Genomic DNA, 23762 nt, shown 5'->3' with positions numbered 1-23762 from the left:
CGTCACTCTCCCTGCACTCCTCCAGTCATTCTCAGCAACCCTTGCGGCACAATGGAAGACGTTATTTGACCATGGCATCACGTCAGTCGTCTCACTCACTATGACTTCTGCCGCTGGGTTTGCAGCACTGGCATATCACACTACACTTACACCAGGCTTGACTGCGACGGGCCTAGTGTCGAATCTCGAGAGAGGAACCTGTATGCTGCTGCTGCAGTGGCTGCTTTTGGACTTGCACCATGCACCAAGATTCTGATGGAGAGTACTAATGCCGAGCTGTCGCGTAGAGCTACGACGGGCAAGGAGAAGGCAGACACTCATGAGTTGGTAAAGACGTGGGGAAGGTACAATCTGATCAGAGAGTGCATGCTATTGCTATCCGCAGGTTTGGGCACGTGGGCATGTGTGTCATGAATGGGTATTGCTATGTATGTATATGCTATGATGAGATCTTGACGTTGTACTTCTCCGCCGCCTTCTTCAAAGCCTCTGTGTCAAGAGCGCGGCTCTTATCCGGCACTATGGTGCCCTCGAACTTGCCGCCAGCGTCCGCAATCAGCGACTCCAGCCCATCACCGCTCGAGTATGCCCAGAAGCGGACATACCTATCGACGAACTCGATCGAGATCTCAGTGCCCGCTGGAACGAACGCTGTTTCTCCTGCACGAACCAGGTTCACACTCCCGTTAACAGTGACGTTGATAGCTCCATCCAAAACATGGTAAACCTGATGTGTCTTCTCAAACGTAAACGGCTTGCCCAACACCGAGTTAGGCAAGCGATTACTCGACTCAATACTCGTAATCGCAAAGTTCCCCGTCGGCGCCTTGCTCTGCTTCGTCGTAATAAATGGCCTGCTCAACACGCCCTCCAACAAATAACACGGCCCCGTGTTAGCCTTGAGGTAGTACTCCTTGCCTGCCTCATCCGGCAGCACACTATCCTCCTTGGTCCACTCACTGACCTCAGCGCCCTGGAACTCCCGCTGGAATACGACATCGTACTTCTCCTTGATCTCGCGGAACTTGGGGCCAAAAGTGTCTCCGGGGTTCCGTGTGTCGAATTCGTCGGCGACAACACCGTCGTATTTCTGTGATACGAAGCGGAAGAAATCTACCCACTGCCCCGGCGTCACAAGTCCAACTGTCTCGTTGATCCCGTCATCGAGGAGTTGTGGCTGATGCACGATCTTCGGCGGGACGTAGCAGAAATCCCCCGGTCCAAGAATCTTACACCGATCGCCCGCCCAGACCTTCAGATGCCCTTTCGTGCACATGAACACGTCATGGGCGAAGTTGTGGTAGTGGAAACCGGGGGGATCGGCGACGGCGCCGTCCATGCCGAAGACTGAGATTAGGCCCTCTGTTTCTTTTGCGGAGGCCAGAATGCGGACTGTTGACTTGGTTCCCGGGATTGTGATTGTTTCGCCTTCGTAGGCGGGGATGATGTAGGGTGAGGGGGTGCCGAGGGGTTGTTGCACGCGTGGCATGCTTGAGGATTGGGAGACGGCCATGTTGGTGGGGGGCTGGGTTGTGGTGGTGCTCAATGTGGTAGTTGGAGCTGTTGAGCTCGGTGTGGTTGGCGTAATAGCAGCTAAACTCCCGATGTTTTTTTAGTGGCTATGCCGGTGGAATAGGTAGTAGTCCAGTTGCTATGAATAATCTCCTTCTCAAGGTAAGTAGGAGCTGTCCTTCTGTGGCAGAGGAGTGAGCAATGGAAGACTCCAAGCGTTGACGATCTGGGTTGATAAGTACCACGTATCGGAAGAAGTCAATGTACGAAATGTACGAACCCGTTCCGCCTTCCACAACCCAATCACGGGTTACTGAGCCTCAGGATCGAGAGCCTCTAAACCAATTGCAGCTAAGATGATGGCTCCTCGGATTTCGCAAACATTTACCCCGCGCACCCCAGACTGCAGTGTCAGGGGTCAAGCATTTTGCGAGAGTGGTCGCGATGCTTGTCTAGACTTCGAGCGGACAACCTCCGCAATGCCCGTATTCATAACCCCACGAACAGCCTCAGTCTACGGCTAGATTGGAGGTGCAACTGTGAAAAACGGGAGCGATAGTTGCAACTATTGGTTGCATATTTTGATGCCTATCTGTCAGGCTTTCCTTCGTATGTTCGTGATGCAAGAACGATGTTGTTTTGCCCTTGGTTGTGTAACATGAATCCACATGGTGCGACTGTCAGGGCCCGGAGCGTCCACCGTCCACCTACGCTGGCCCGGACACACATCAACTGCCGCATCCCATCGTACAACAACTACATTCACTCCCACCACAAGCAGTCGATCGTCTGCTGTCTGCTCGTACGAATGTGAACCTCCAGACCGAAGTGACTACATTGCTACTAGAATTCGTCCATCCCAGATGCGTACGTACAATGGCCAACTTAACATCGAACAACATGCACGAACGTTACACATCCAACAACACTATCTTTCTAGACCTTGTACGACTCCCTCAACCGCTCCTCCAACCAATCAAACCCCTTCCTCTGCGTATCCCACGTCCGACTCCCCTTGACCATCTTCCCCACAAAAGTATGCGGCTCGCCCTCAACCTCAAAGAACGCCGTTTTCACACTTTTCCCCTTCAATTTATTCTCGAAATCCTTGCTCAAACGCATCGGAATCGTAGCGTCAGCCGTGCCATGCACAATAGCCGTAGGCGGCCACTTCTCACTGACATTCAGAACCGGATCAATCTTCTCCAGACTGTGGGGGTAAGACGGCCATATGACCTTGATAACGTTGCCTGTTGCAATCTGATGCATAGCAAAGCCCTGTCGTTGCTTAGGGTTCGGGTGGTTTGGATCAGAAGCCTGGCCCTCAAGAGACATGCCGCCGATGAAAACTACTTTTTCGTCGTACACGGCTTTAACGTCTGGTTCGGATAGAGGGTCGTAGAAGGGCTTGGGCATGTCTGGCATTGGCTTGGTCCAGAAGGGATCAGAGAAACATTTTGCGCCGTAGAAGTCTAGGATTGCTAGGGGTGGTTTGTAGGCGTTCCATGCCTGCTCCTCATCAGCTCATGGGAAGATAAATGGTAGGGACAGGGTGTGTACCGTAGATAAAGCGAGATGACCACCGGAACTTGTGCCCATCACCATGACCCTCTCTGCGTCGACATTGACATTTTTCCCATTTTCTGTTAGCGCCTTTGCAAGACCACCGTTTTGCGCCCATGATAAGGCATCACGCACGTCGGTCATGGGTCCTTCGAAGACGTTGACACCCGGGCAGAGTCGGTGCTCGATTGCAAGTACGATCCAACCTCTTTCTGTACAGTCTTGGATCTGGTCTTTGCTGTTGATACCTGCGTGGCCGAGCATAAATGCGCCACCATGGATCCTGATGTTGCTGTCAGTCTCTACTTCATACAATGGTCAATGGTCTCACATGATCAGGACAGGCGCAGGCCTGGACAAGGCATTTGAGGGCAGGTAGATGTCAGTGGGAATTTCGACATTGTCGACTGCTTTGTAAGGAACTCGTAGCGACGCCATTGTGGTTGGGATAACGTGTTCTTTTGAGACTCGAAGTATGTACCTCACGATTGAGTTTTGAGCGTCCCCGATCGTTATACGTCCTTTTTGAAAGAGACTGCCGTACGTCGTAGCCGCTGGTTACGATGTTCGTTTTCAAAGGAGGTGTACGAGCGTCATGTACGAAGGTAGTGCGGAATGCGGCGGTCCCGAAGTGGGGAAGCTCAACCACAAGGCCGGGACTGAAGACAACACACCGTGTGCGTCGTGTTATGGTTGAAGTCGTGGCAAGTTATAGGCTCCATTGCTTACCGTCGTGCTGTCATGCTGTTGTGCTGTCGGATCTGGGTTTCGGAGTGTTGCTCACCCTTTGCAGACCGTGAAACCACCTTAACATTTCACCGCGAGTGTCAATTCGTCGAGGATGTGCGGTTGGTTGTGGTTGTTCGTTCGAGAATTAATTGTACTTTGATTGACTTTGGACGATGGTTGCCAATGATCACTCGACACTTTCGTTGCGTCGCAAATCGCCTCCCTTTTCCATCAACTCCACTTTCTCGTCGTCCTTCACCAACTTCTCCGCAAGAACACCATCATCGGCACGCCCCGCCTTAATTCCAGCACACTTCAATATAAAGCCCCCAATGAGCTGCTCTGCCTCCAGCGAGTTTCTTGTAAGCGCATGGTCGTCGTTGGGAAACAGGTGAAGATACCTATCGCCCTTCGTCCCATACCGTTCATACAAGCTCTCCGAACAGCTCTTACTCAGCGTTCGATCCCCAGTCCCATGCAACAATAGAAGCGGCTTTGGGGACAATGTGCGAATGCCCTCTGTCTCGGCGGTCTGACTGGCGACGGTCGCACAGCCAACAAACACGTTTGTCAGAGCCGCCAACGGTAAATACTGGGGCACCACCAAACGACCAGCCGACAAGCACGAAACTTTTAATTCCGTAGCTCCCCTCCAGCTCGTCCATAGCAGACAGCACGTCTCTGACGCAGTACTTGTTGCGCGCTGGATATCTGTAGTCGAGGCGTAGTGCTGGGACTGGCTGTTTGAGCGAAGCTAGTTTATCTGCTAACGAGAGGTAGATGGATGATGGTCCCACGATGCCGCCGCCTGCGCCCGAAAGAAGGATGGCGGCTGTGTTGGACGCTGGTGTTGCTGAAGCAGTGGGCGGAAGGTGCAGGAAGCCTGGTACTGCTCCGTCTGGTCCGTCTTCGACTGTGATGGACATGGGCTTGACGATGCATGGCTTGTTTGAATGAGGTGCATGTGAAAGACCGAGGTAGTGTTCGAGCCGTGCTGGCTTGGATGGTGTAGAGGGGCGCGAGCTTGAGGAGAGAGAAGTGCCTGGCGCTGACATTGTTGTTGTTCTGGTCAGGGTATCGATGTGGCTCAGGAATCGTTTCATGAACGACATGTGGAGCAGTGTTGCTGTCCGTTGACATGTTCTCGAGCTCTTTGCCACTTCAGCAGCTGCTCGCCCGTCAACATGATGTCAACGTAACGATACGTGTGGTGCAAAAAGTAAGGCATTGATATCGAGTTTCAGGGCTGAGATTCGTCTTTCTGGTAGCCCATGCCAACTCTCCACCAGGTCCAGACACCAAAGCTCTCCATCTGTGCCCCAAACTCCTTCACAGTATCCATTTCTTCTAGCTTTCCATAAGGTACCTTGCTGTTATTGGCCTGACCTTCCACTTGCTTCACTGCAGGCTTCTTCGCCAGCTGAAAGTCCTTATAGCGCAATCTCTGAACATCTGCAACCCAGTCCCGCACTCCAGGCTCAGAGCCTTGACAGTACATCACACCCGGACATCCTCCATAGCGGAGTAAAGCGTAGACGTTGTGATTTGAAGCTGCTGCGCGCAGTTTTGCGACCTTCTTGCGTGACGTGATATGATGTGTGCGAATCAAAGCATTGTATAGTGGTGTCGAGGACATTTTAGTGTACTGGTCAGGCCTAAGGGTGCACTTCAACATGCAAGGTCGCGTTTCGCACGTGACGTCAACCAGTGAACCCAGATTTTCCCCATTGCGAAGCCTTGCCTGTGAAGCTTGACAGGAACCAGCCAAACAACGAAACGAACCGCATGGCTCGACAATAACGAAGGACACCACCCTGCCAACGGAGAGATATGCAGCCGAATCTGCTTCGCAAAGTCGCCGCTCCATCGCCGTCGGTCCTGAGCTTCTTGCGCGCCCAGGTCAACCATGCGTTCGAATTGCCTGCAGCGCAATGCGCCGGTCTGAAGAGGCAGCGTCGCGCCTACACACAGTCACTGCCATGCATGACGAAGCCATCAGTGTCTAGCACGCGCAGCTTTTCGACGTCTAGCCCGTGCAGTGCGTGGCCCAGCATGTTCAAGAAGAAACAGCATGCGCATGCGCGAGGCCTTCTGCAACCGCCCATACCGCCATCGAACAACACCGACGAGGGTTCAACAGGTGGCTCAGGATACGGTGGCAGCTTAGGACGCATGATGCGCACCGCCAACGAGCTGAAAATGCGCTGCACTGAGCTGGACGAGCACGGCAACGTAACCCTCGTCAGCGGCGAATTTAAGAAGAGCGAGCTGATCGCAAAATATGGCTTGCTCCCACGAGATCTCCGGAAAATCGACTCCTCACTCCTCCCACACATCCTCGTCCGCCCGTCCGCTATCCTTATCAACCTCCTGAACCTCCGCGTCCTGCTCAAGCACAACCGCGTCCTCGTGTTCGATGCCTACGGCACCACAGACTCCAAATCGCAGAGCGTCTTCATGTACGACCTCGATCTGAAACTGCGCCAGAAAGAATCTGTTGCAAACGGTACGCTGGCGTACGAGTTCCGTGCTCTCGAAGCTGTGCTCATCAGCGTCACGCTCTCGCTCGAGAAGGAATTCGAAGGTGTCAGCGAGCCCGTCGTGCGCGTGCTGCGCGAGCTGGAGGAAGACATCGACCGCGACAAGCTGCGCTATCTGCTCATCTACTCCAAGAAATTGGGTAGTTTTGAGCAGAAAGCGCGATTGGTGAGGAATGCGCTGGAAGAGCTTCTCGAAGCGGACGACGATCTGAGCGCCATGTATCTCAGCGAGAAGGCAGAGGGCAAGACAAGAGAAGAAGACGACCATACTGAAGTCGAGATGCTGCTGGAATCGTACCACAAAGTCGCGGATGAAATCGTCCAGGCGGCTGAAAATTTGGTGTCGAGTATCCGCAACACGGAGGAAATGTACGCACCCCCCCCCCCTTTTCCACTACTACCAGGGTTTGTAAACTAACGGTGTATAGCGTCAAAGCCATCCTCGACGCCAACCGCAACTCCCTCATGCTACTCGACTTGAAATTCTCCATCCTTACCCTGGCCATCACAGCCGGCACCTTCGTCGCCGCGCTCTACGGCATGAACCTGAAGAACTTCATCGAGGAATCCGATTTCGGCTTCTACGGCGTATCCGGGTGGTGCACCATCTTCGGTACGCTGGTCGCCATCTACGGACTCCAGAAACTGCGCCGCGTACAGCGGGTGTCGATGTATGCCCACGGGCCCGGCAGCATTGTGAGCAGCAACCAGAAGAGCGTCTGGGGCCTGGGTGCCTGGGGTGGGGGACGGGCGCGCGCGGGTTCGAGTGAGAGCGTAAGCGATGCTATTGGTGTAGGAGCGATCAAGCCGAGGGGTGGAGATGCGTTGGGGGATTTGATTCATAGGGAGAGAAACCTGGCGAGGAAGCTGGCGAAGGCAGAGACCAGGGCTGATGACGTTGCTAGTCGCTGAGGTTGGCGGGGGAGGAAATGGTGGTCGTTTCTTGTGTTTCATGTACGTTGTGCATCTTCTCTACTCAGATATCCTGTGCGATACAGATAGATCATTTTTGCTTGCATAGCGGAGGCGTTTGGGATGGTAGACTGCGCTTGGACAAAGCATCGACGCACGAGTAGTTGTACGATAGTGAACAGAGTTGTCAAGTCATGTTCTTCGGTCGACCGCTACATTTTGAATATGCTTTCTCTCGCATTGTGAACGCAGTAACTGGTTACCATCCTCCACCACTCAAGCACCAATAGTCCGATCCATATCCTTTCCACCTCCATACCCCTGCTCCCTCCTCTCCTTCGCCGCCCCATCCTCACTCGTCGGCTTATCCACCTCACCACTTGTCGTGTTCGTCTTGCCGCCCATACCACCCTCCTGAATACTCTGACCGTATCGAATTTTATCCGCCGGTGTGATGCCCTGCGTGTTGGGTTCGTTGGTCTTGCTGGTGTCGGTCTGTGTGGGCTGCTCGGTGCTTGCGCCTTGGACTGCCGAAGCTGTGATAGCGCGCGTTAGTATGTATGAGGGTATGTGTGAGAGGTAGTGTAGGGTATAGGGAGTAGTACCGCCCAGTTGGCCGGCTTCTTGCTTGTGCGGGAGCATGTCTGTGTGCTCGGCTTCGTACTGGGTCTGCTCGCCGCCCTTTTCGGTGTCCATGAGGCCTGAAGACATGGTGGAATAGTGAATTGAGCCTTGTTATGAGTAACACGCACAATGGGAGCAAGGAAGTAGATGTGGAGGTGAGTTGTCGGTGAAATTGATGTTCGTTGAAGCTATGATGGAGCTCGTGGTGAAGCTCAACACATATGCGACGAATGACGTAGTGACATTGCCCGTCCCCACTTTAACGCCAAACACCTTTCTGCTGCATGCAAGCCCATACGAAAATGCTCAATTGGCATATTGTTGCCATTGGCATGGCTAAGAGTTGGTTCATCACGCTGAGTCGAAGTCGATGCCCATAGAGTAGCTGCGAACGTCAGCGTCATGGTCTTGTTATATCCACGATCAAAGAGCTTTGCATACCTTTCGTATAACCTCATGTACTTCGCAACAAATGCTTCTAGATGGAAGATCTGCTTGCTGCCCATCTTGCAGCGATGCTCGTAGAAAGCTGCCCACTTTATGACCTCTGGTTTGAGCGCGTCGTCCGTCTTCGGTATCAGCTTCCAGGTGAGCGTCTTGATGATCGTTGTCGAATCGATGCAGTGCGAGAGGAGATCGTAGAGCGAAGCGCGGACCTGCAATAATCGCTGTGGGCTTCGTTCTTCGACAATTTGCCTCGCGATCTGTTCGATGAGTGCTTCCCAGTCTGGAGGTGGGATGTGTGTTTGGTCTGTGACTTTCTCGCTGTTCATGGTCAGCAGCTGTTTCAGATCAGTTGACTGGCAGACATACTTCTGTGCGTGGACAGCCTCAAACATGAGCAAGGCTTTCCGCAAATTTCTCCCGCTCTCCTTCGCAATTCTTTTGTTGAGAGGTACGACCTCGCCCCAGCCTTCCTTCTTTCCTACAGTTTTCAGAACTCCACAGATTTCGTCCTCTGTTGGTGCTGCAACTCTGACCAGCAGTGTTCTACTGCGAATGGGTGCGATGATGTTACTCGTAGAGTTCGCCAGCAGAATCAACCGAAGGTTAGGGCTGTACTTCTCCATAGTTCTCCTCAGCGCCGCTTGCGCATCTCGCGTCAAGTGGTCTGCCTCATTGATCACGACGACCTTGAAGCGCTGTTTTGCGCTCAGATCGACCTGTTGTGTTTGCGCGACCTCCTTGAGCAAGTCCTGCACGACCACTCTGTCGTAGTTGCCAACATCTGAAGGCGTAATCTCGAGGTGATATACGGATGCGACGATGTTGAACTCGAGCTTGCGGTTTGTGGTTGTTTGGAAGACGCGGGCATCGATCTTGATCTTTTCGACACCGGGGCCGTACAGTTCCTTGAGCGTTGCGACAATGCGGGTCTTCTTGCCTGCACCGGACGGTCCGTATACGAGGAGATGAGGGAAGTCACCGCTTTGTGCCTGTGAAGCTCCAATTGTCAGCGCTGGACTTGCGCATATTCTTGCAGTACTTACAAGAGCTCTGAGGCGCTCAGAAAGCTCTGGGTGGTAGTTCAGAGCCTCGAGATTCCGAGGCCTATGTTTGTCTACGAGGAGTGCCATGTTTAAATTATTGTATGGAGTGTTAGGAGATTCGATGATGTCGTGAGGCTTCGACGCGTCGCGCCTTCTCCGACGCGTTAAGTGGCTGGCGCTATGACCATGTGTGTAGAATGTCGGCCCTCGCGTTAAACATATACAGTCATAGTCACATTTCCCATACTTAAAGACTAAAAGGGGTCGAAGTTTGTGCATTTACAGAACATAGAGCCTGCCCAAATCTTTAACGTCTACAATCCTCGGAGAATCATCTTCCAGTATACAACAAACGAAGGGTATCCAACAAGTACAGGGGGGGGGGGTGTCACTCCAACAAGAATTGTAAGTGAATACTAACGACAACGTAACATGATTCGTGGCGTCTTTCTTGCAAAGAGGTGCAGCACTCAGGGCCTTCATTCTTGACTGCCGACGAGGGGTTCCAGCTCAGTAACGGCGGAAATCGTAGCCTCTGTTTTCATACCCACCGGCACCAGCGCGATCCCTGTAGTCATCATAACTTGCTCGCGGCTGCGGATCGTACGAGCTGTCTGTTCCCACCGTGCCTCGTCTGTGACGATTGTGTCTTCTCGAATCTTCATCTTTGCTGCGGCGGCGTCCATCATCCTGGACGTTGTGCAGATTTGATGAATAGTAGCTGGCGGGCACATCGTTTATGTTGCCTTCGGAGTACGTGCCGTAGCCTGAGAAGCTGGGACTTCTAGTTCGACGGGTATTCGATCGTGGTTGCTGCTGATCGTATGTGTCGCTTGATGGTGGTGGTGCCCACTGGCTTTGGTTCGCTGTCGACTGTGCACGCCTTCGCTGGCCGGTCGATGTGGTGTCAGAATGTGTGCTTTGGGATAGATCATCATACATCTTGCCGCCACTTGGTGTGGCCGAGTACGGCTTTCTCTGGCGCTCTATCGGAACGAAACCCATTTCGTGTTCGCCTTCAGAGTCGGAGCTCTTCACGTCAGGCTGCCCGCCGTATGGACTCCGTTCACGCTCCAGGCTCGGGCCGGCTGCGTTGGCGTCGACCTTGGGTGGTGGCGGTGGGAAACTTGGCGCTTGGCGGAGCGGGCCGACACCTTCAGCAGACAGGTTCGCAGCACATCTTTGTTGCGCTTGTATGTTCTCAGCTCTTGGGAACATGCGCCGAGGAAGTTCTTTGGGAAACCTTTCCTTCACGTTGTCCGCGTTGCTGATGGGCATGTCCAGTACGGCTTTTGATATCCGCTCGTATTCAGTATCAGGATAAGCCAGTATCATGGCAGTCATCCATTCCTCAAAACCTTGTGGGGTTAAGGCAGGGATGTAAGGCGGCTCGGCAGGGTGCTCTTGGATGAGGTGGTGCTGGCAACGCATGCTTTGGTAAACCTTGGACAATGCGGAGTAAGATATCTCTCCAAATATCGCTGATCAACGTTAGCGATGACATTCCTTATAATGGAACGAGCTTGAATAATTTACTCACTTTGCCAAGGGTAAATCTCATCCGGGACCTTGACGTCTTCATAGAATTTCTGCATCTTTGCAGGCGAGATGACAAGGCTTTTCTTCGGTTCGTAATCTTCGATCTGCGCATTCTCGTCAGCCCCGCACGCCGTGTCATCAAGGAGTACTGTATACCAGATGCATTGCAAGGCCACGAAGGAACTCTCCGAGGCGCGGCAAAGGATGACCTTCCGGATCAAATAGGCGCTGCCACATCTTCTCGATGGGTGTGAAATCGTCCGTTGCCATCCTCACCGCAGGGGCTGGTCGTTCAGGTGCTCGATCTCGTCGTGGAATATCAATAGGCGCGCTCGAAGCGTAACGAGGCGTCGGCAGGTCGTCAGTGCTTCCGTCGAATGTTGATTCGCGGCTTGGTAAGTCGTGTGCGGGTGGGTGTTGACCAAAGGTGTCTTGATAGAAGGGCGATGGCGGCGTATAAACGTTTCGAGTAGGGAAGGATGCGCTCGTGGAGTCAGGCGAAGGTGGGATGTGTTGTTGCGGCGGTGCTGGGCCAGGCTGAGCTGGCGTTGCACCGGCAATTCCACTCTGTTTGATCTCATCAAGCACCGACTTCTTAACTTCGGCCGCTATCTGGGCAATGAGGTCGGGATCAACGGTTCTTGCTGCATCTGACTGATCGAAAGCATTGCCAATGGCGCTCTTGAGCGGTTGCTGAACAGGCTGTGTTAATCCATCTGAAGCAGCGTTGGACGAAGAACGTGACCGTCCATGGAGCGGAACATGATGTGGTGTATCATGGCTGTACGAGAATCCATATGCTCGGGGGTCACGAGGATCGTAGTCATCGTAAGATGTGTTACGGTATCTGTCGTCGTCCATTGTGTTGAACGCTGTAACCCAATGCGGTGGTCTAGTGCGCTGTGATAGCAGCCTAGCGGTATGTCAAACGGATATCGTTGTGGAGCGCAACGGACGAGCACGGATGCAGATTGGATTCTCCCATGCAAGTGAGATCAAATTCGGGTCCGGTGCGAGATTGCGATGATGCGTAGGTGGTGATATACGGTACCCTGGAGGCACGACTGGCTCAGCCTCCCGGCGCTTGATGTGACGTCTGACTTCCAGAAAAGCGGCAGACAGCTCGCGAGCGACGACCAGAGAATGCAACAAGCTGTCAGTAGGACAAAACAAGGGTCCGAATGTTTGGCTGGGCACGATCAGCGGTTCGCATGTGCGTTGTTCTAGTGATGCAGCTTGTATGAACGATCACGTCTGCTTCTCTGCAAGAGCGTTGCGTGCGCATGCGTCATTTTCCTGACCATGCCTGCAGACCTGTTTCCAAGCACGATCGTTGCCAGGATGGGCGTAGTCAACGATTAACGACATCAAGACTCTACATACTTCGATTCTAATCTCAGTATAGTCTGTCTGTTGGGTATTGCTGTCTGTCGTGCCATATTTACTACACTGTTGTTGTTGTTGTTGTTGTGGGTATGAATGCGCAGTGAGCACTGATGACGGCGCAGTCCCACCTTATTTACACGTCTTTGTTTCGACGAACGAGCTCCTTACCGGCAGATGCTTGTTTGCATCACTGCGCCCCAGGGTCGGAGGTTTCAGCGCGCCCGAACAACAACCATGGGCGAGGGGATGGATAGGATTTTGTAGCTTGCAATAGCCATACAAAGGGCAGCCTTACGCATCCAGCGGCGGCTATGGTGTAGAGACAAATCGGCATTGAAAACGTCCCAATGGCTGAGGCTCTGCTGCCGGTTGCGTGCAGCTGAGACCAGTAAGCAAGCTGCCGTGGCCGGCCTTGAAGAGCGCAGCAAGCCTGTCGCGGGCGAGTGTGCGGCCCAGCAGTACTTTGTCAGAGACTGCGATAGTACCTATTTACGCAAAAGATGCGCGTATCGCAATTATACGTCGTCGGATGATGCTGGGGAAGGACATTACTGGGGGAGGGCATAATGCAATGGCCAGGGTCCAACGCAGGTTGTTTCACGTTGTTTCAACCACCAACTAGCGCGCTTTGCTCACGGCGCACGGCAAGCGTCCCTCTCTCCTCAGCGCAACACTCGTCTGTCTTGCCAGCAAGACCGCTGTCTTGTTGCTGACCCTCATCTTCCTTCGCCACAGAAGTCCGGGGAGGACGGTGCTGCAATAAAGACGGCAACGACCCCACGCCCGCCCCCGTGCTCAAAGACGTCCACCACGAGCCCTGCAGCTGCACCACCGCGCGCCCCTCATAAGCCAGCGTCGCCCTTCACCTTGACACCGCATTACTGCCTGGCCGCCTCCAGCAACTGCTCCCCGCGCCACTGCAATTGTGAGCCCCGGCTCTATACACTCCTATATAGGCTACAGCACACAAACCGTCTCGTTCGACGTATAGGGACTCCACCGCACCCTCGAGGACCCTGGCCCACCCCAGTACCACGACCCAAACCACTATCGCTGCTGTCGACGTCACGTACATGATGTGCATATGATAATAAACATCGACGACCGAACTTCGATCGCCTAATTCTCTTCTCGTTTAACAGCTCGGTTCCTCCGGGCACAAGACATGGCTATGCTTGCTGCAAAGTCTCCATACCCTACGCCGTCGCTGGGTGGAGGTTCCTCGCAGTCAACATCTCAGTACAACGCCACCATGAACAACTACCGCAACCATGCTACAAACGCGCGGACGGACCAGTCCATGTTCGTCTCGCCCACAGAGTCCGAGTTCTCTGAGATCTACGACGCTCCTGATGCCGTTCGGTATGCTGTTCTCTCTCGTTCGATACCCAACAATGCTGACTAATACAGAAATTGGGACGAAGACAGGGTCATTGATTGGCTGAAAAGCATCAATTGTGCCCAGTACATCGAGCTGTTCAGAAGTACGCCATCTGTATATGCGCCTACATCGAGAAGATGCTGACAGGCTTAGAAAACAACATCAACGGTGAAAACCTGATGGAGATGGACCAAACACATCTGCGAGACATGGGCATCAAGAAAGTGGGCGACCGTGTCCGCATCGGTTCACAAGCGAAGCAGCTGCGGAATAAAGAGTTCAAGAAGGCTTCACGACGGACATCGAACAGGCAATCACTAGCTACACTCGACAACTCCGCGTACACTCCACCTTCTGGCTCGCCACGGCCGTTGCACCCTGCCACTCGGGCAGCTGCCGTTAGCTCACGGACCGAGAAGCGTATGTCACGACAGATCACCACGGCGGAGATGAGCTACGCATACGGCACGAAGTCTCCATCTCGGCCTAGCTCTCCATTAGTGGATCAAGAGAACCGTGGACTTAGAACTCAACGTCAAGGAGGTCTGAATAGCCCCAAGGAACCTGGCAAGACATACGGTGCCCACCCTCTCAGCGCCCGTTATGCGCCAAACCAACGGACTACGCCCACAGAGACTCCACAAACCGCTCGATTCGGAAACCATGTGCGAGCCAGTCCCAGTCTTGACAGCGCTACCAACAGCATGATCTTACCTCAGGACAAAGCCTTCATTCGAGTCATCTATGATGGTGGGCGAACCTCGGTGCTCAACATTGAGGGATGCAAGACGGCTGAGGAGGTGATGCTGAAGACGCTCAGAAAAGGAACGCTCAATGAGGCGCATGTCAAGAACTACTGCTTTTACATTCTTAACAGTGCCGAGCCAGACCCATCACTCGCTGAACGCTTGAGCGACATTGAGCTCTTCAGACTCTGCAAAGACGCCAACCGGCACGAACGAGGGCGGCTGATTCTGCGCAAAGTGCACGCCGGAGAACCCAGCGAGGAGCAACTCGCGGCTGCTGCCAGTATCTACGCCCAGCAGAATTTTCAGCAAACACAGAACATCTATGTACCGGCGACCAACAGGAGTCAGCTCAAGATCGAAAAGTTGACTGGCGAATCTCTTGCGGCTGTCAGCTACCCGCTTTCGCCTGCGTCCGCACGAGAGCGTGAGCGACACATCAACTCAACTGCACAGAACTTGGAGGGCCCTGACAGCTCTGTACGATCGCCGGTCTACCATGCACGTGCTCGCAAGCTCAAGCAGTTCTACGGCGCTCGACCGCCTAGTGAGCTGATTACCTCCGACCTGACGTCCTACTTCCCAGACGTCCAGAAGGATGAGATCGACAAGACAGTTCGCATGTCTGTCCGTCGCTCGCGTCGCTTGAGTAAAGCTGCGTCTCGCCTCTCAATGGCGTCAAACTTCAGCGTGGCTTCTAGCCTGAAAGACGCACCACCTCTACCCTCCATTGCCGACAGCTGGCTTCAAGGTGGCAACCAGGCTCGACCTTTGAGACCTCTTTCGGTAATGAGACTCGGCTTGCCCTCGCAGCACGGCTACCGCGACTCGATGGCATCATCAGTACTAGAACCACTTGACGAAGAGTCCCCACTGGAGCCTAACAGAAAGTCGTACGTTTCGTTTGGTGATGGCAGCGGGTCCGACACTCTAGCCGTGACAGATCCAGACGGCAACACCACTCTGCAATCGTATTTTGACGACGGTGGCAGCAGTCTTGCTGGCAGCAGCACCGAGAACACCGAGAACGGTGACTCACTCAACAAGCGCCTCTCTGAAGCCATTGCGGAAGATGGCGAAGAATATGATGATGAGCTGGCCGAATACCTTGAACAAGATTCGTGGGAGAACGTCAAGTACATGAAGGGGGCTCTCATTGGACAAGGTTCCTTTGGTAGCGTGTACCTTGCGCTGCATGCCGTAACAGGTGAACTCATGGCTGTCAAGCAAGTCGAGCTTCCTTCTGCAGCTGGTACATCACAGATGGATCACAAGAAGACGAACATGGTGGAAGCTCTGAAGCACGAAATCGGCCTGCTCCGGGAGTTGAAGCACAAGAATATCGTGCAGTACCTGGGCTCCAACTCAGACGAAAGCCATCTTAACATTTTCCTCGAATACGTTCCCGGTGGATCAGTTGCAACAATGCTGATCAACTACGGCCCACTGGGCGAATCACTCATCCAGAATTTTGTGCGCCAAATTCTCACCGGTCTCTCATACCTGCACTCAAGAGACATCATTCACCGCGACATCAAGGGTGCGAACATCCTCGTCGACAACAAGGGCTCTGTTAAGATCTCCGATTTCGGTATCTCGAAGCGTATCGAACAGTCCACCTTGGGCGGCGGCAAGAAGGGAGCTCAACGTGTGTCCCTTCAAGGTTCTGTCTTCTGGATGGCACCGGAAGTCGTCCGTCAGACAGCATACACTCGCAAAGCCGATATTTGGTCGCTAGGCTGCCTCATCGTTGAGATGTTCTCGGGAAGCCACCCTCACCCAAGCTTGACACAACTTCAGGCCATCTTCAAAATCGGTGGCAGTGGCGATGCTAGCCCTACCATTCCGGACAACGCTGGCGATGATGCTCGAGCTTTCCTGTCTCAGACCTTCCTCATCGACCACGAGAAGCGGCCAAGTGCTGACGAGCTGCTTGCAAGTCCCTTCATAACAAACCAAGGCGCTTGATGACGTTGCTTTCGTCGCTTTCGTCGCTTTCTTCTTATTCCTTTTTAATGCCCGCAACGCGCATGTGCGAACGACTGTACTATATGATACCGCACCGAGAGTTGCATGGAGCTGGCGGATTTGACAGTAACTCACCTGGTGGAATTTAATGGTGTTTGGATGTGAGACTGGGTGTATCATAGCTATCTATATCCATCATCACATACCCAATCTACATCCTGACCCTCGCATTCACTGACTATTGGTGATGGCCCGCCTCATGAGTATCGAGTCAGCAGTTCTGGCGCAAAATTCCATGTAGCCGCACTCCGTCCTTGGTGTTCCAGCATCGTGCTTGGTTCAGTTCCACAGTTCCCACCACACTAACAGCCCTATGTTCATTGACGCGTTGCGGGGTAGCTTGGAGAACTACAAATGGCCGAGGCTTGCGTTCACAACCACTCACAGGGCAAGGCTAGGTTGACCAGTAGCCACTGTTGAGTAGCCGACATCCAGACGTTTCCGAAGCAGTAGCCGTTACAACTAGTGCTCGTTCTGACAACCTGGTTTGTGGGGTAGTGTGGCTAGCGGCAGGTCAAATGGGGGGTTGAGGGGTATATCTAGTTGGGACGCTCCTGCTTGCTCTTTCTTATCTACTTGTTATCGCTCTGCTCTTGCATATTCTCGGCGCCTCGATTGTCGCTGAATTTACAGTATCGTTCCGTGGTAGTATTTGAAAGAAAAGACACAACAGTAACTGTCGCAATGGGTGACATTCAGATTCCAAAGAAGCACAAGGCCGCTGTCTACGACAAGCCTGGATCGATATCGACGAAGATTGAGGAGCTGGATGTGCCAGAGCCGGGTGCGGGAGAGGTGTTGATCAATCTGTATGTTTGAAGTCCTTCATCTCCAAACTGACAATCGCTGCCACAAACTGCTCTTTCAATTGCCCAGCCCCGTGGCTGATATCACAGTCAGGACGCACTCTGGTGTCTGCCACTCAGATATGGGCGTCATGCTCAATGCCTGGAGGACCCTCCCATTTCCCACACAAGCAGGCCAGGTTGGAGGCCACGAAGGAGTCGGCAAGATCGTAAAGATGGGTCCCGGAACTGAGAACTCTGCAGTCAAAGTCGGTGACCGAGTGGGTATCAAGTGGATGGCTGGAATTTGCGAAGCATGTGAGCCTTGCCGTGCTGGAATGGATGCAAACTGCTTTAACGGTGTGAGTACGTGTTGGACTTGCTTTTGAGGCAATGGACTGACGGTCACTATAGAAAATCTCCGGATACTACACCCCCGGCACCTTCCAGCAATATGTCCTCGGTCCTGCAAACTATGTTACTCCCATCCCAGACGGTCTCGACTCCGCCGCAGCCGCACCGCTCCTCTGTGCAGGCGTAACAGTCTACTCCGCTCTTCGCAAAGCAAACGCTGAGTCAGGAAACCACGTGGTCATCATGGGCGCCGGCGGTGGTCTCGGACATCTCGCTGTAAGGCTCAAGCCCAGCCAAGCCATGTTTAAGCCCTGTCTCACAAATCAATAGGTTCAATACAGCGCCCGAGGAATCGGACACCGCGTAATCGGCATCGACCACTCCAGCAAAAAGGACCTAGTCATCGACAGCGGCGCCGAGCACTTCATCCCTGTCGACGGCACCGAGTCGCTCGCCGACGCCGTAAAGGCCGTGACCCGCGGCCACGGCGCACATGCAGTCGTTGTATGCACCGCACACCAGGGTGCGTACGACGAGTCCGTGAACCTCTTGCGATTCGGCGGATGCGTTGTTTGTGTTGGCATTCCTGAGGGTGATATGAAGCCCATTGCGTCTGCTAATGCGGGAGTCATGGTTGGTAAGGCGCTACGGATTGTTGGGTCCGCGGTTGGGACAAGGAAGGAGGCGATTGAGGCGGTGGAGTTTGCGGCGAGGGGAATTGTGAAGACGCACTACAGGGTGGAGAAGATGGATAAGTTGACGGATATTTTCAAGGAGATGCATGCGCAGAAGTTGAAGGGGCGTGTGGTAATAGACTTGTCTGACTAAGTGCTAGGTTGGGATGCAGAGTAGTAGGTGTAACGTATGATCTTGGGCAAGACAGAATGGACTTCATTGACGGGTCTCCATCTCTGCAACAGAATCTCGTCTGTGCTCTTCATCAGATCTGCTTAAGACGCCAGCTACTACCTTGACACTTCGATGCCATGTCTGACCCGTATCGGGCGCGCTTTCGACAGCCGCAAAAACCGACACCCTACCATCAATCGCCCAACAACCTCGTAGACGCTAAGCCCTCGAGATCAACGGTATTATCTCCTACCACAAACCGCCTCCGGGTTGTATCATCCGACCCCGACCCTTCTTCCTCGATATTCGCTCCCTAACACTTACGTTGTCGGAGATCCTGCATGGTTCCGGCCACCAGATCTTCACTTCGGCCCTTGCACCACTGTATGGCCGCGCTTGCTTCATCATGCTCTGGGCCTTCCTTCCTGGTGGTTTTCTTGTTGCTTTTTTCCATGATAGATCTGACAGCGTGCATTAGCAGTATTACGCGCTGCATCCAGTCAGCGATCACAATCTTGTGAAAACGGTGCTGTCAGTCAAGCTCCTCCACGGGTTCCGCGTTGGTCGGTCCTACTGCGCCTATCATCACTTCTAAGGCGTACTCAATTCGATCGGTCTTAGCTCGCTCTGCGCAGAGGATTGATTTAAGCATCTCGATGTAGTCTTCGGCTTGCTTGTTGAGAGTGAGCAGCTCACGCTCACGGCATTCGAGAGCTGCAATTCGGGCGGTGACGTCGGCGTTCTGTTTGGAGAGGGCAACGGGGTCTGCTTTGAGGTACTCTCTACTAGCGGGCTCCGAGCTGGCATATTTCATTTGGTTCTTGTCGTTATGTGTCAGTTGATCGAATACAGTAACAGCGGGTCATTGGCATATTGTTGTCCGACACAGTGCCAGACTCGGGCACGAAAAGAGTGTGTTCCGAGCCTAAGGTGACTGTTTGATGAAGCTAAGATGTGGTGGTGTCTGACTGAAAGAATTTTGCAGGTGGTAGTGTCGTTGGCGTGGCAAGATTTACATACAGGTGAAGGTGAAGAGCAATGCACTATTATTTTCTCGTGACATTATTGAGGGCACCATAGCAATAGGGGCTGAGTTCAGTTTAGTTTCATGAGCCTGTGGTTATTATTGTATTTGGTTTGCGTAGAGAGGATCGATCGCCTTCGCAAGAAGCGTGATTTTCGAACTTTCCTACATGTTATCTGCTCGAACATGAGCGCGCAGAAGAGTCAAAGCTTTCAGACCAGAATGTCTGAGAAACAAAAGATGTGTTCCCAATTCCAAGCCATCCAGAAGATCATCTCACGACCAGATGATCACATCATGTGTCACCGTCGCGTACTTCTCTAGTGTCTCTTTGATCACTTATGCTTCGCCTTCCAGCGCGTCCGCCACTTCTAGACTCCTTGTAGTACTCAACGTTCTGCACTTGCGTCTTTTAGAACTACAGCATGGTATTGTCCTTTATTGGAGTAGTGTTCGCAGATGCACGATCGCGCGCCGCGGCCTTCAACTTTGCAGTCACCGCTTGCAGTTTCGAAGTTGCCTCGTTTGCGCTCTCCTCAGCTATGGCGGTCTTCGCGGGTTCGGAGTTGAGTTCTGTGGCATGCGATGCTTTCCTGTGGGTTTAAAGTTGACCTGCGTCTGGTGATCTTTATCGTGCACCTGCTTTGCTGCGTCTAGCTCCTTCTTCTTGGTCTCCGAAGCACCCTCGAGCTCTTGTACACGTTCTCTCAAGGCCGTCTTGTTGACCGTCTCCGTTGTAGTAGCTTCATTTGACGCGCGCGTGTAGGAGTTGACTGAGGGTAAGGCGCTGAGACGTATGTGACCGGAAGCTCTGACGTTATGTTTGCTGCTGAAAGTCCTGAGAGCGATATCGACGTGAGCTTGAGAGACTGCGTTGGGGTCCTAAAAGATCAATAAGTACGTGCTCGCTGTCTAGATGAGATAATCGACTCATATCGATAGGGTCTGGGACGACAAGTTTTCAAGGTCGACACCGGATCCGCGCCTTCTGTGAGCCATGCTGTCCGTAGGATCACGTACACTGCAACAAAGAGACTTCGTGGTGCCAGATCTGCGGTTTCAAATTTGCCAATAAAAGCTGTTGTTGTCTGCAAGATGGTTTTAGATTGGTCGAAAATGTTTAGTGGGAGATGCCACTTGGCAGCAAACGGAGTGTCTCTCACGGTGGAGACGAGTTGCTACGAAACAACAGGGCGGGCTTCCTCGCCACCTCATGGTTAAGTTCCATTACACAGACAGTTTTCATGATGCACAAGTTGCGGCGTATGCTATAATCAGCGATATTGATGGAACAATGATTCTATGCCGTCACCTCATGTCAGGAAGGAGTAGTTTTTTCTATCGCTTATGCTGTCACATTTATTCTTAATCCAAAGTAACGACCAGGAAATGACACCGATGCCAACCAGTGCTTGACTCATCCTCTATCTGTCACGGAGTGACGACGCTGGCCCTCAGGATGTACACGTAAGCCCCGGCAACACCGATTATAACCCCATTAAGCGAGCCTCCTGTATTTAAAGAACCTGTAGCTGTCCCAGGTCCTCGATTGGGAGATATGGACACACAGCCAGACCCGTGCTAAGCTCACAAGCGAGTATATGCGATCTTCTGAGCTTTCGGATTCAGTGAACAGACTCTCTTACAAGCTCGCGCTTTTGAAAAAGTCGTGCCAGACGCCGCAGCATGAAAACAAAGGGTCTTCAGCTACCCTTTATGGCAATCCTAAACAGGAACGCAGTTAGTAGCGAAACTAGCCAACGAGATCATTTACATCACCCACCACTTAGGGGAAGCGATGAGGTCAGTAACCGGTCCGTTGCTCTTAGGAGAAGGTCTGGCATGATCAACCCCAGGCTCTGGATCCTTTGGTGCGCGCACCGACTTCACTTCATCCGCAGCTGGTAACAGTAGCTCACCGTCAAATGGGCCAGCTCATCCAACCGCTTCCGTCTTGTCACGCTCCAATGCCAAAATCATGGCAGATCGGGAACAGAGAGATATTACAGGAGCAGCCTTCCGAGCCGCACATCATGATCAGTGATAATATTATCATCGGGCCTGGTTGCAGATTTCAGGGTTCAGGCAACAAAATCATCGGTTGTGGCACCAAGATTGGCGCTCACGTCACCATTGGGATTGGCGCCCACGTCACCATTGGGATTGGCACTAAGGTTCAAGGATGAAGTCACAGCAACCCTGATACTCAGATCCACATCGGTGGCGGCGTTCACATAGGTGAGGGCTGCATCATTGAGACCAGAATACAATAGTTGGGGGAATAGGAGTGACATAGTCGACTCTTCCTAGGTAATTGTCTTGGCATCACTTTTGATGCCGTTTCTGTTTGTGTTTATTCTTGGGAAGATGGTGCAAGTGCTAGATGCTATGTCCATCGATATCTACGACCCAACGCGTCTCTTTGTCGAAGCTGCGTTGTTCCTCGCCCTTCAGTCCAACTATCAGGGGCTTTATAATAATGACATTTGAGTGTATGGTTGAAGATGATCGTACAAAGAGGACAACCGAGGGTGCTTGAAGCATGGAGACGTTTGCGAGTGGTGGTCCATGAGTAACCGTTGCGACTGTGACGGGGTTACAGTGCTGTAGTGAAGTAGGCTGTCACGTTTCGGGACAATGGCGCTAACCCATTGGGACGCTAGCGTGGTACAGGCAAGAGTGCATAGATAATTGGGCACACAATGGCCAGGGAACGGTAGCAATTAATCTTACAAGACCACCCCCCCATTGCTACTGAGCTCGCTGTCACAGATACCCTTACAGCAACTATCCCCTGGTTTACTAAGGAGGGTGTTAAGATCTTGGGTAGACACCATAAAGCAGGAAGTACATAATTGGGTTGTGGGTATAGCTTCTCTTTGGATGGACATTTTGATGCTGAAGATGTGATAACCCAGTATAGTTTTGCAGATGGCAAAAGAGCAGATAGCGGCGCTATCCCCATGTGACTACCCTGTATTGATTAGTCAGCACTGTTGCCACAACTCACCTATACATACTGTGCCTGTGCACCCAATGTGCACAATCAGCCAATGCACGCGTTTTCACTAAGAAAACAACCAAAAAGTACAGAATTAACTTAGGAATATCTAGCTCTACAGCATCTCTAGTTGAAAACACCTGATATTAAAGCTGTAGAGATTAGCTAGTGTTGAGGTCGTGTCTTAAGCAAAGCTTGTAGGCACTAGTTGGGTTGGTTCTCAGGGATAAGTGTAGCGTGAAGGAACAAGGGGTTGATCACTTAAGCAAAGCTTGGAGTGATCAGGGTTAGACGTCTAGTCAAAGACCATGGTGTCTGGATGCAATGAGTAGTATAGAGTAGACTATCTGGCCTGAGTGCAGGTGAGATTCCAATAACAAAGTTGATTGATGAGGTTGAACACAAACCATAAGGGTTGTGTTCCTACATGCTATATACTTGAATGATTGTACAGAGTCCTACAATATCTTACTGTCTTATGAGATGTTGTCCCAAAATCCCATGGGATATGTGAGACTGCATGGAAATCCCATGGCTCACTTGCTTCCATCCCATGGGATGCTAGACTACTTGTATTATCCTAGTGTACTCATGTGGCTGTGGGGTAGCTTGTACAATGGGCGCAGCTTCTCCGACAGCCATTCTCCCTATGTTCAATACCGCTGTCCCCAGGTCCAATAGTTCCTTCTCTTCTTGTACGTGTTTGTAACAGCTAGCTCTATAACTTGCAACACCATGATACACAGTTGTTGCTTGGCATGCTGCATGGCTGGCAAGCGGAGCATGGTGACATGAATCCATGACTTTACCTTTGCATGTAATGTGGATCTGTTACGATCCTACGTCCCACGATAGGACAACAGGCAATAAGTAACCACCAACCAAACACGGAAGCCTGGGGGAAGGTGCAGCAAGGCAGGCCGCCCGGCCGGCGCCTAGGGGATTGCTCTCAGCCGAGCTGACACACGTGACAGAGCTCATCGACGAGCAAGGTCACGTGAGTGCTCGTCAACAAGCATGACGTGATGCTCGTCAACGAGCATCGTACCATGCTCGTTGACGAACCGCAATCCATCCGGATTGGCCAGGACCGACTCTGCTCGTCAACGAGCAGATCTGGTGAACTGTATATATATGTGTAGGAACACAACCCTTATGGTTTGTGTTCAACCTCGTCAATTAAGTTTGTCATTGGATCTCAACCAACCTTCGAGCTAGACAGATTGCCTGTACTACTCACCGTTACCCCAAGCCGTCGTTAGGTGTTTCACCCAGGCGACTTACCCTTACTGTTCCAGA

The 23762-nt window shown here is 52.5% G+C and overlaps 11 protein-coding genes across 11 annotated transcripts; 3 read left to right on the top strand and 8 right to left on the bottom strand.

The window, feature by feature from the left end:
- Positions 1 to 439: 439 nt before the first annotated feature.
- Positions 440 to 1529, bottom strand: BU25DRAFT_442199 (RmlC-like cupin; the record flags this gene model as incomplete). Its single annotated transcript, XM_033709281.1, has 1 exon — positions 440 to 1529. Exon 1 carries the CDS (start codon positions 1511 to 1513, stop codon positions 440 to 442), a length of 1074 nt encoding a protein of 357 aa, XP_033558461.1. The 5' UTR covers positions 1514 to 1529.
- Positions 1530 to 2448: 919 nt separating this feature from the next.
- Positions 2449 to 3513, bottom strand: BU25DRAFT_493851 (alpha/beta-hydrolase; the record flags this gene model as incomplete). The annotated part of the gene is made up of 3 exons (XM_033711736.1): positions 2449 to 3021; positions 3073 to 3358; positions 3407 to 3513. 3 exons carry the CDS (start codon positions 3511 to 3513, stop codon positions 2449 to 2451), a joined length of 966 nt encoding a protein of 321 aa, XP_033558460.1.
- Positions 3514 to 3991: 478 nt separating this feature from the next.
- BU25DRAFT_433753 (alpha/beta-hydrolase) lies at positions 3992 to 4859 on the bottom strand (the record flags this gene model as incomplete). The annotated part of the gene is made up of 2 exons (XM_033708806.1): positions 3992 to 4336; positions 4368 to 4859. 2 exons carry the CDS (start codon positions 4857 to 4859, stop codon positions 3992 to 3994), a joined length of 837 nt encoding a protein of 278 aa, XP_033558459.1.
- A 209-nt stretch (positions 4860 to 5068) lies between these two features.
- Positions 5069 to 5425, bottom strand: BU25DRAFT_327354 (uncharacterized protein; the record flags this gene model as incomplete). Its single annotated transcript, XM_033702304.1, has 1 exon — positions 5069 to 5425. A coding segment is annotated over one exon (357 nt), but the record flags the coding sequence as incomplete, so codon positions are not given.
- A 554-nt stretch (positions 5426 to 5979) lies between these two features.
- On the top strand, positions 5980 to 7256 carry BU25DRAFT_348701 (cora-domain-containing protein; the record flags this gene model as incomplete). Its single annotated transcript, XM_033703215.1, has 2 exons — positions 5980 to 6713; positions 6773 to 7256. The coding sequence occupies 2 exons, from the start codon at positions 5980 to 5982 to the stop codon at positions 7254 to 7256; spliced, it is 1218 nt and encodes a 405-aa protein (XP_033558457.1).
- A 232-nt stretch (positions 7257 to 7488) lies between these two features.
- BU25DRAFT_413815 (uncharacterized protein) lies at positions 7489 to 8069 on the bottom strand. The gene is made up of 2 exons (XM_033707132.1): positions 7862 to 8069; positions 7489 to 7792 (listed from the first exon to the last, which is right to left on the bottom strand). The coding sequence occupies exons 1-2, from the start codon at positions 7965 to 7967 to the stop codon at positions 7533 to 7535; spliced, it is 366 nt and encodes a 121-aa protein (XP_033558456.1). The 5' UTR covers positions 7968 to 8069; the 3' UTR covers positions 7489 to 7532.
- BU25DRAFT_374675 (P-loop containing nucleoside triphosphate hydrolase protein) lies at positions 8046 to 9491 on the bottom strand. Its single transcript, XM_033704069.1, has 4 exons — positions 9371 to 9491; positions 8694 to 9316; positions 8322 to 8645; positions 8046 to 8265 (listed from the first exon to the last, which is right to left on the bottom strand). The coding sequence occupies exons 1-4, from the start codon at positions 9455 to 9457 to the stop codon at positions 8232 to 8234; spliced, it is 1068 nt and encodes a 355-aa protein (XP_033558455.1). The 5' UTR covers positions 9458 to 9491; the 3' UTR covers positions 8046 to 8231.
- Positions 9492 to 9664: 173 nt separating this feature from the next.
- BU25DRAFT_442191 (uncharacterized protein) lies at positions 9665 to 11736 on the bottom strand (the record flags this gene model as incomplete). Its single annotated transcript, XM_033709280.1, has 4 exons — positions 9665 to 10851; positions 10911 to 11013; positions 11066 to 11625; positions 11655 to 11736. 4 exons carry the CDS (start codon positions 11734 to 11736, stop codon positions 9881 to 9883), a joined length of 1716 nt encoding a protein of 571 aa, XP_033558454.1. The 3' UTR covers positions 9665 to 9880.
- Positions 11737 to 13460: 1724 nt separating this feature from the next.
- On the top strand, positions 13461 to 16390 carry BU25DRAFT_348426 (Pkinase-domain-containing protein; the record flags this gene model as incomplete). The annotated part of the gene is made up of 3 exons (XM_033703199.1): positions 13461 to 13657; positions 13706 to 13779; positions 13830 to 16390. The coding sequence occupies 3 exons, from the start codon at positions 13461 to 13463 to the stop codon at positions 16388 to 16390; spliced, it is 2832 nt and encodes a 943-aa protein (XP_033558453.1).
- A 744-nt stretch (positions 16391 to 17134) lies between these two features.
- BU25DRAFT_433743 (alcohol dehydrogenase-like protein) lies at positions 17135 to 18417 on the top strand (the record flags this gene model as incomplete). Its single annotated transcript, XM_033708805.1, has 4 exons — positions 17135 to 17259; positions 17351 to 17597; positions 17650 to 17865; positions 17920 to 18417. 4 exons carry the CDS (start codon positions 17135 to 17137, stop codon positions 18415 to 18417), a joined length of 1086 nt encoding a protein of 361 aa, XP_033558452.1.
- Positions 18418 to 20002: 1585 nt separating this feature from the next.
- BU25DRAFT_424335 (uncharacterized protein) lies at positions 20003 to 20708 on the bottom strand (the record flags this gene model as incomplete). Its single annotated transcript, XM_033708276.1, has 3 exons — positions 20003 to 20331; positions 20483 to 20550; positions 20626 to 20708. 3 exons carry the CDS (start codon positions 20706 to 20708, stop codon positions 20003 to 20005), a joined length of 480 nt encoding a protein of 159 aa, XP_033558451.1.
- Between the last annotated feature and the right edge of the window lie 3054 nt (positions 20709 to 23762).

Source organism: Macroventuria anomochaeta, assembly GCF_010093625.1.
Source record: "Macroventuria anomochaeta strain CBS 525.71 unplaced genomic scaffold BU25scaffold_32, whole genome shotgun sequence".
Lineage (NCBI taxonomy): Eukaryota > Fungi > Ascomycota > Dothideomycetes > Pleosporales > Didymellaceae > Macroventuria > Macroventuria anomochaeta.
The sequence above is the reverse complement of the archived record's forward strand: the minus strand, read 5'-3'. Positions and strand labels throughout refer to the sequence as shown.

What these genes read in the sequence shown, in the direction of transcription:
- BU25DRAFT_413815 (XM_033707132.1), bottom strand. Translation starts at nt 7,967, where the DNA reads ATGTCTTCAGGCCTCATGGACACCGAAAAGGGCGGCGAGCAGACCCAG. An exon ending in AGAAGCCGGCCAACTGGGCG is followed by an intron (nt 7,793 to 7,861) that starts GTACTACTCCCT and finishes GCGCTATCACAG; the next exon opens with CTTCGGCAGTCCAAGGCGCA.
- BU25DRAFT_374675 (XM_033704069.1), bottom strand. Translation starts at nt 9,457, where the DNA reads ATGGCACTCCTCGTAGACAAACATAGGCCTCGGAATCTCGAGGCTCTG. An exon ending in CTGAGCGCCTCAGAGCTCTT is followed by an intron (nt 9,317 to 9,370) that starts GTAAGTACTGCA and finishes GGAGCTTCACAG; the next exon opens with GCACAAAGCGGTGACTTCCC. An exon ending in GAGGCTGTCCACGCACAGAA is followed by an intron (nt 8,646 to 8,693) that starts GTATGTCTGCCA and finishes GACCATGAACAG; the next exon opens with CGAGAAAGTCACAGACCAAA.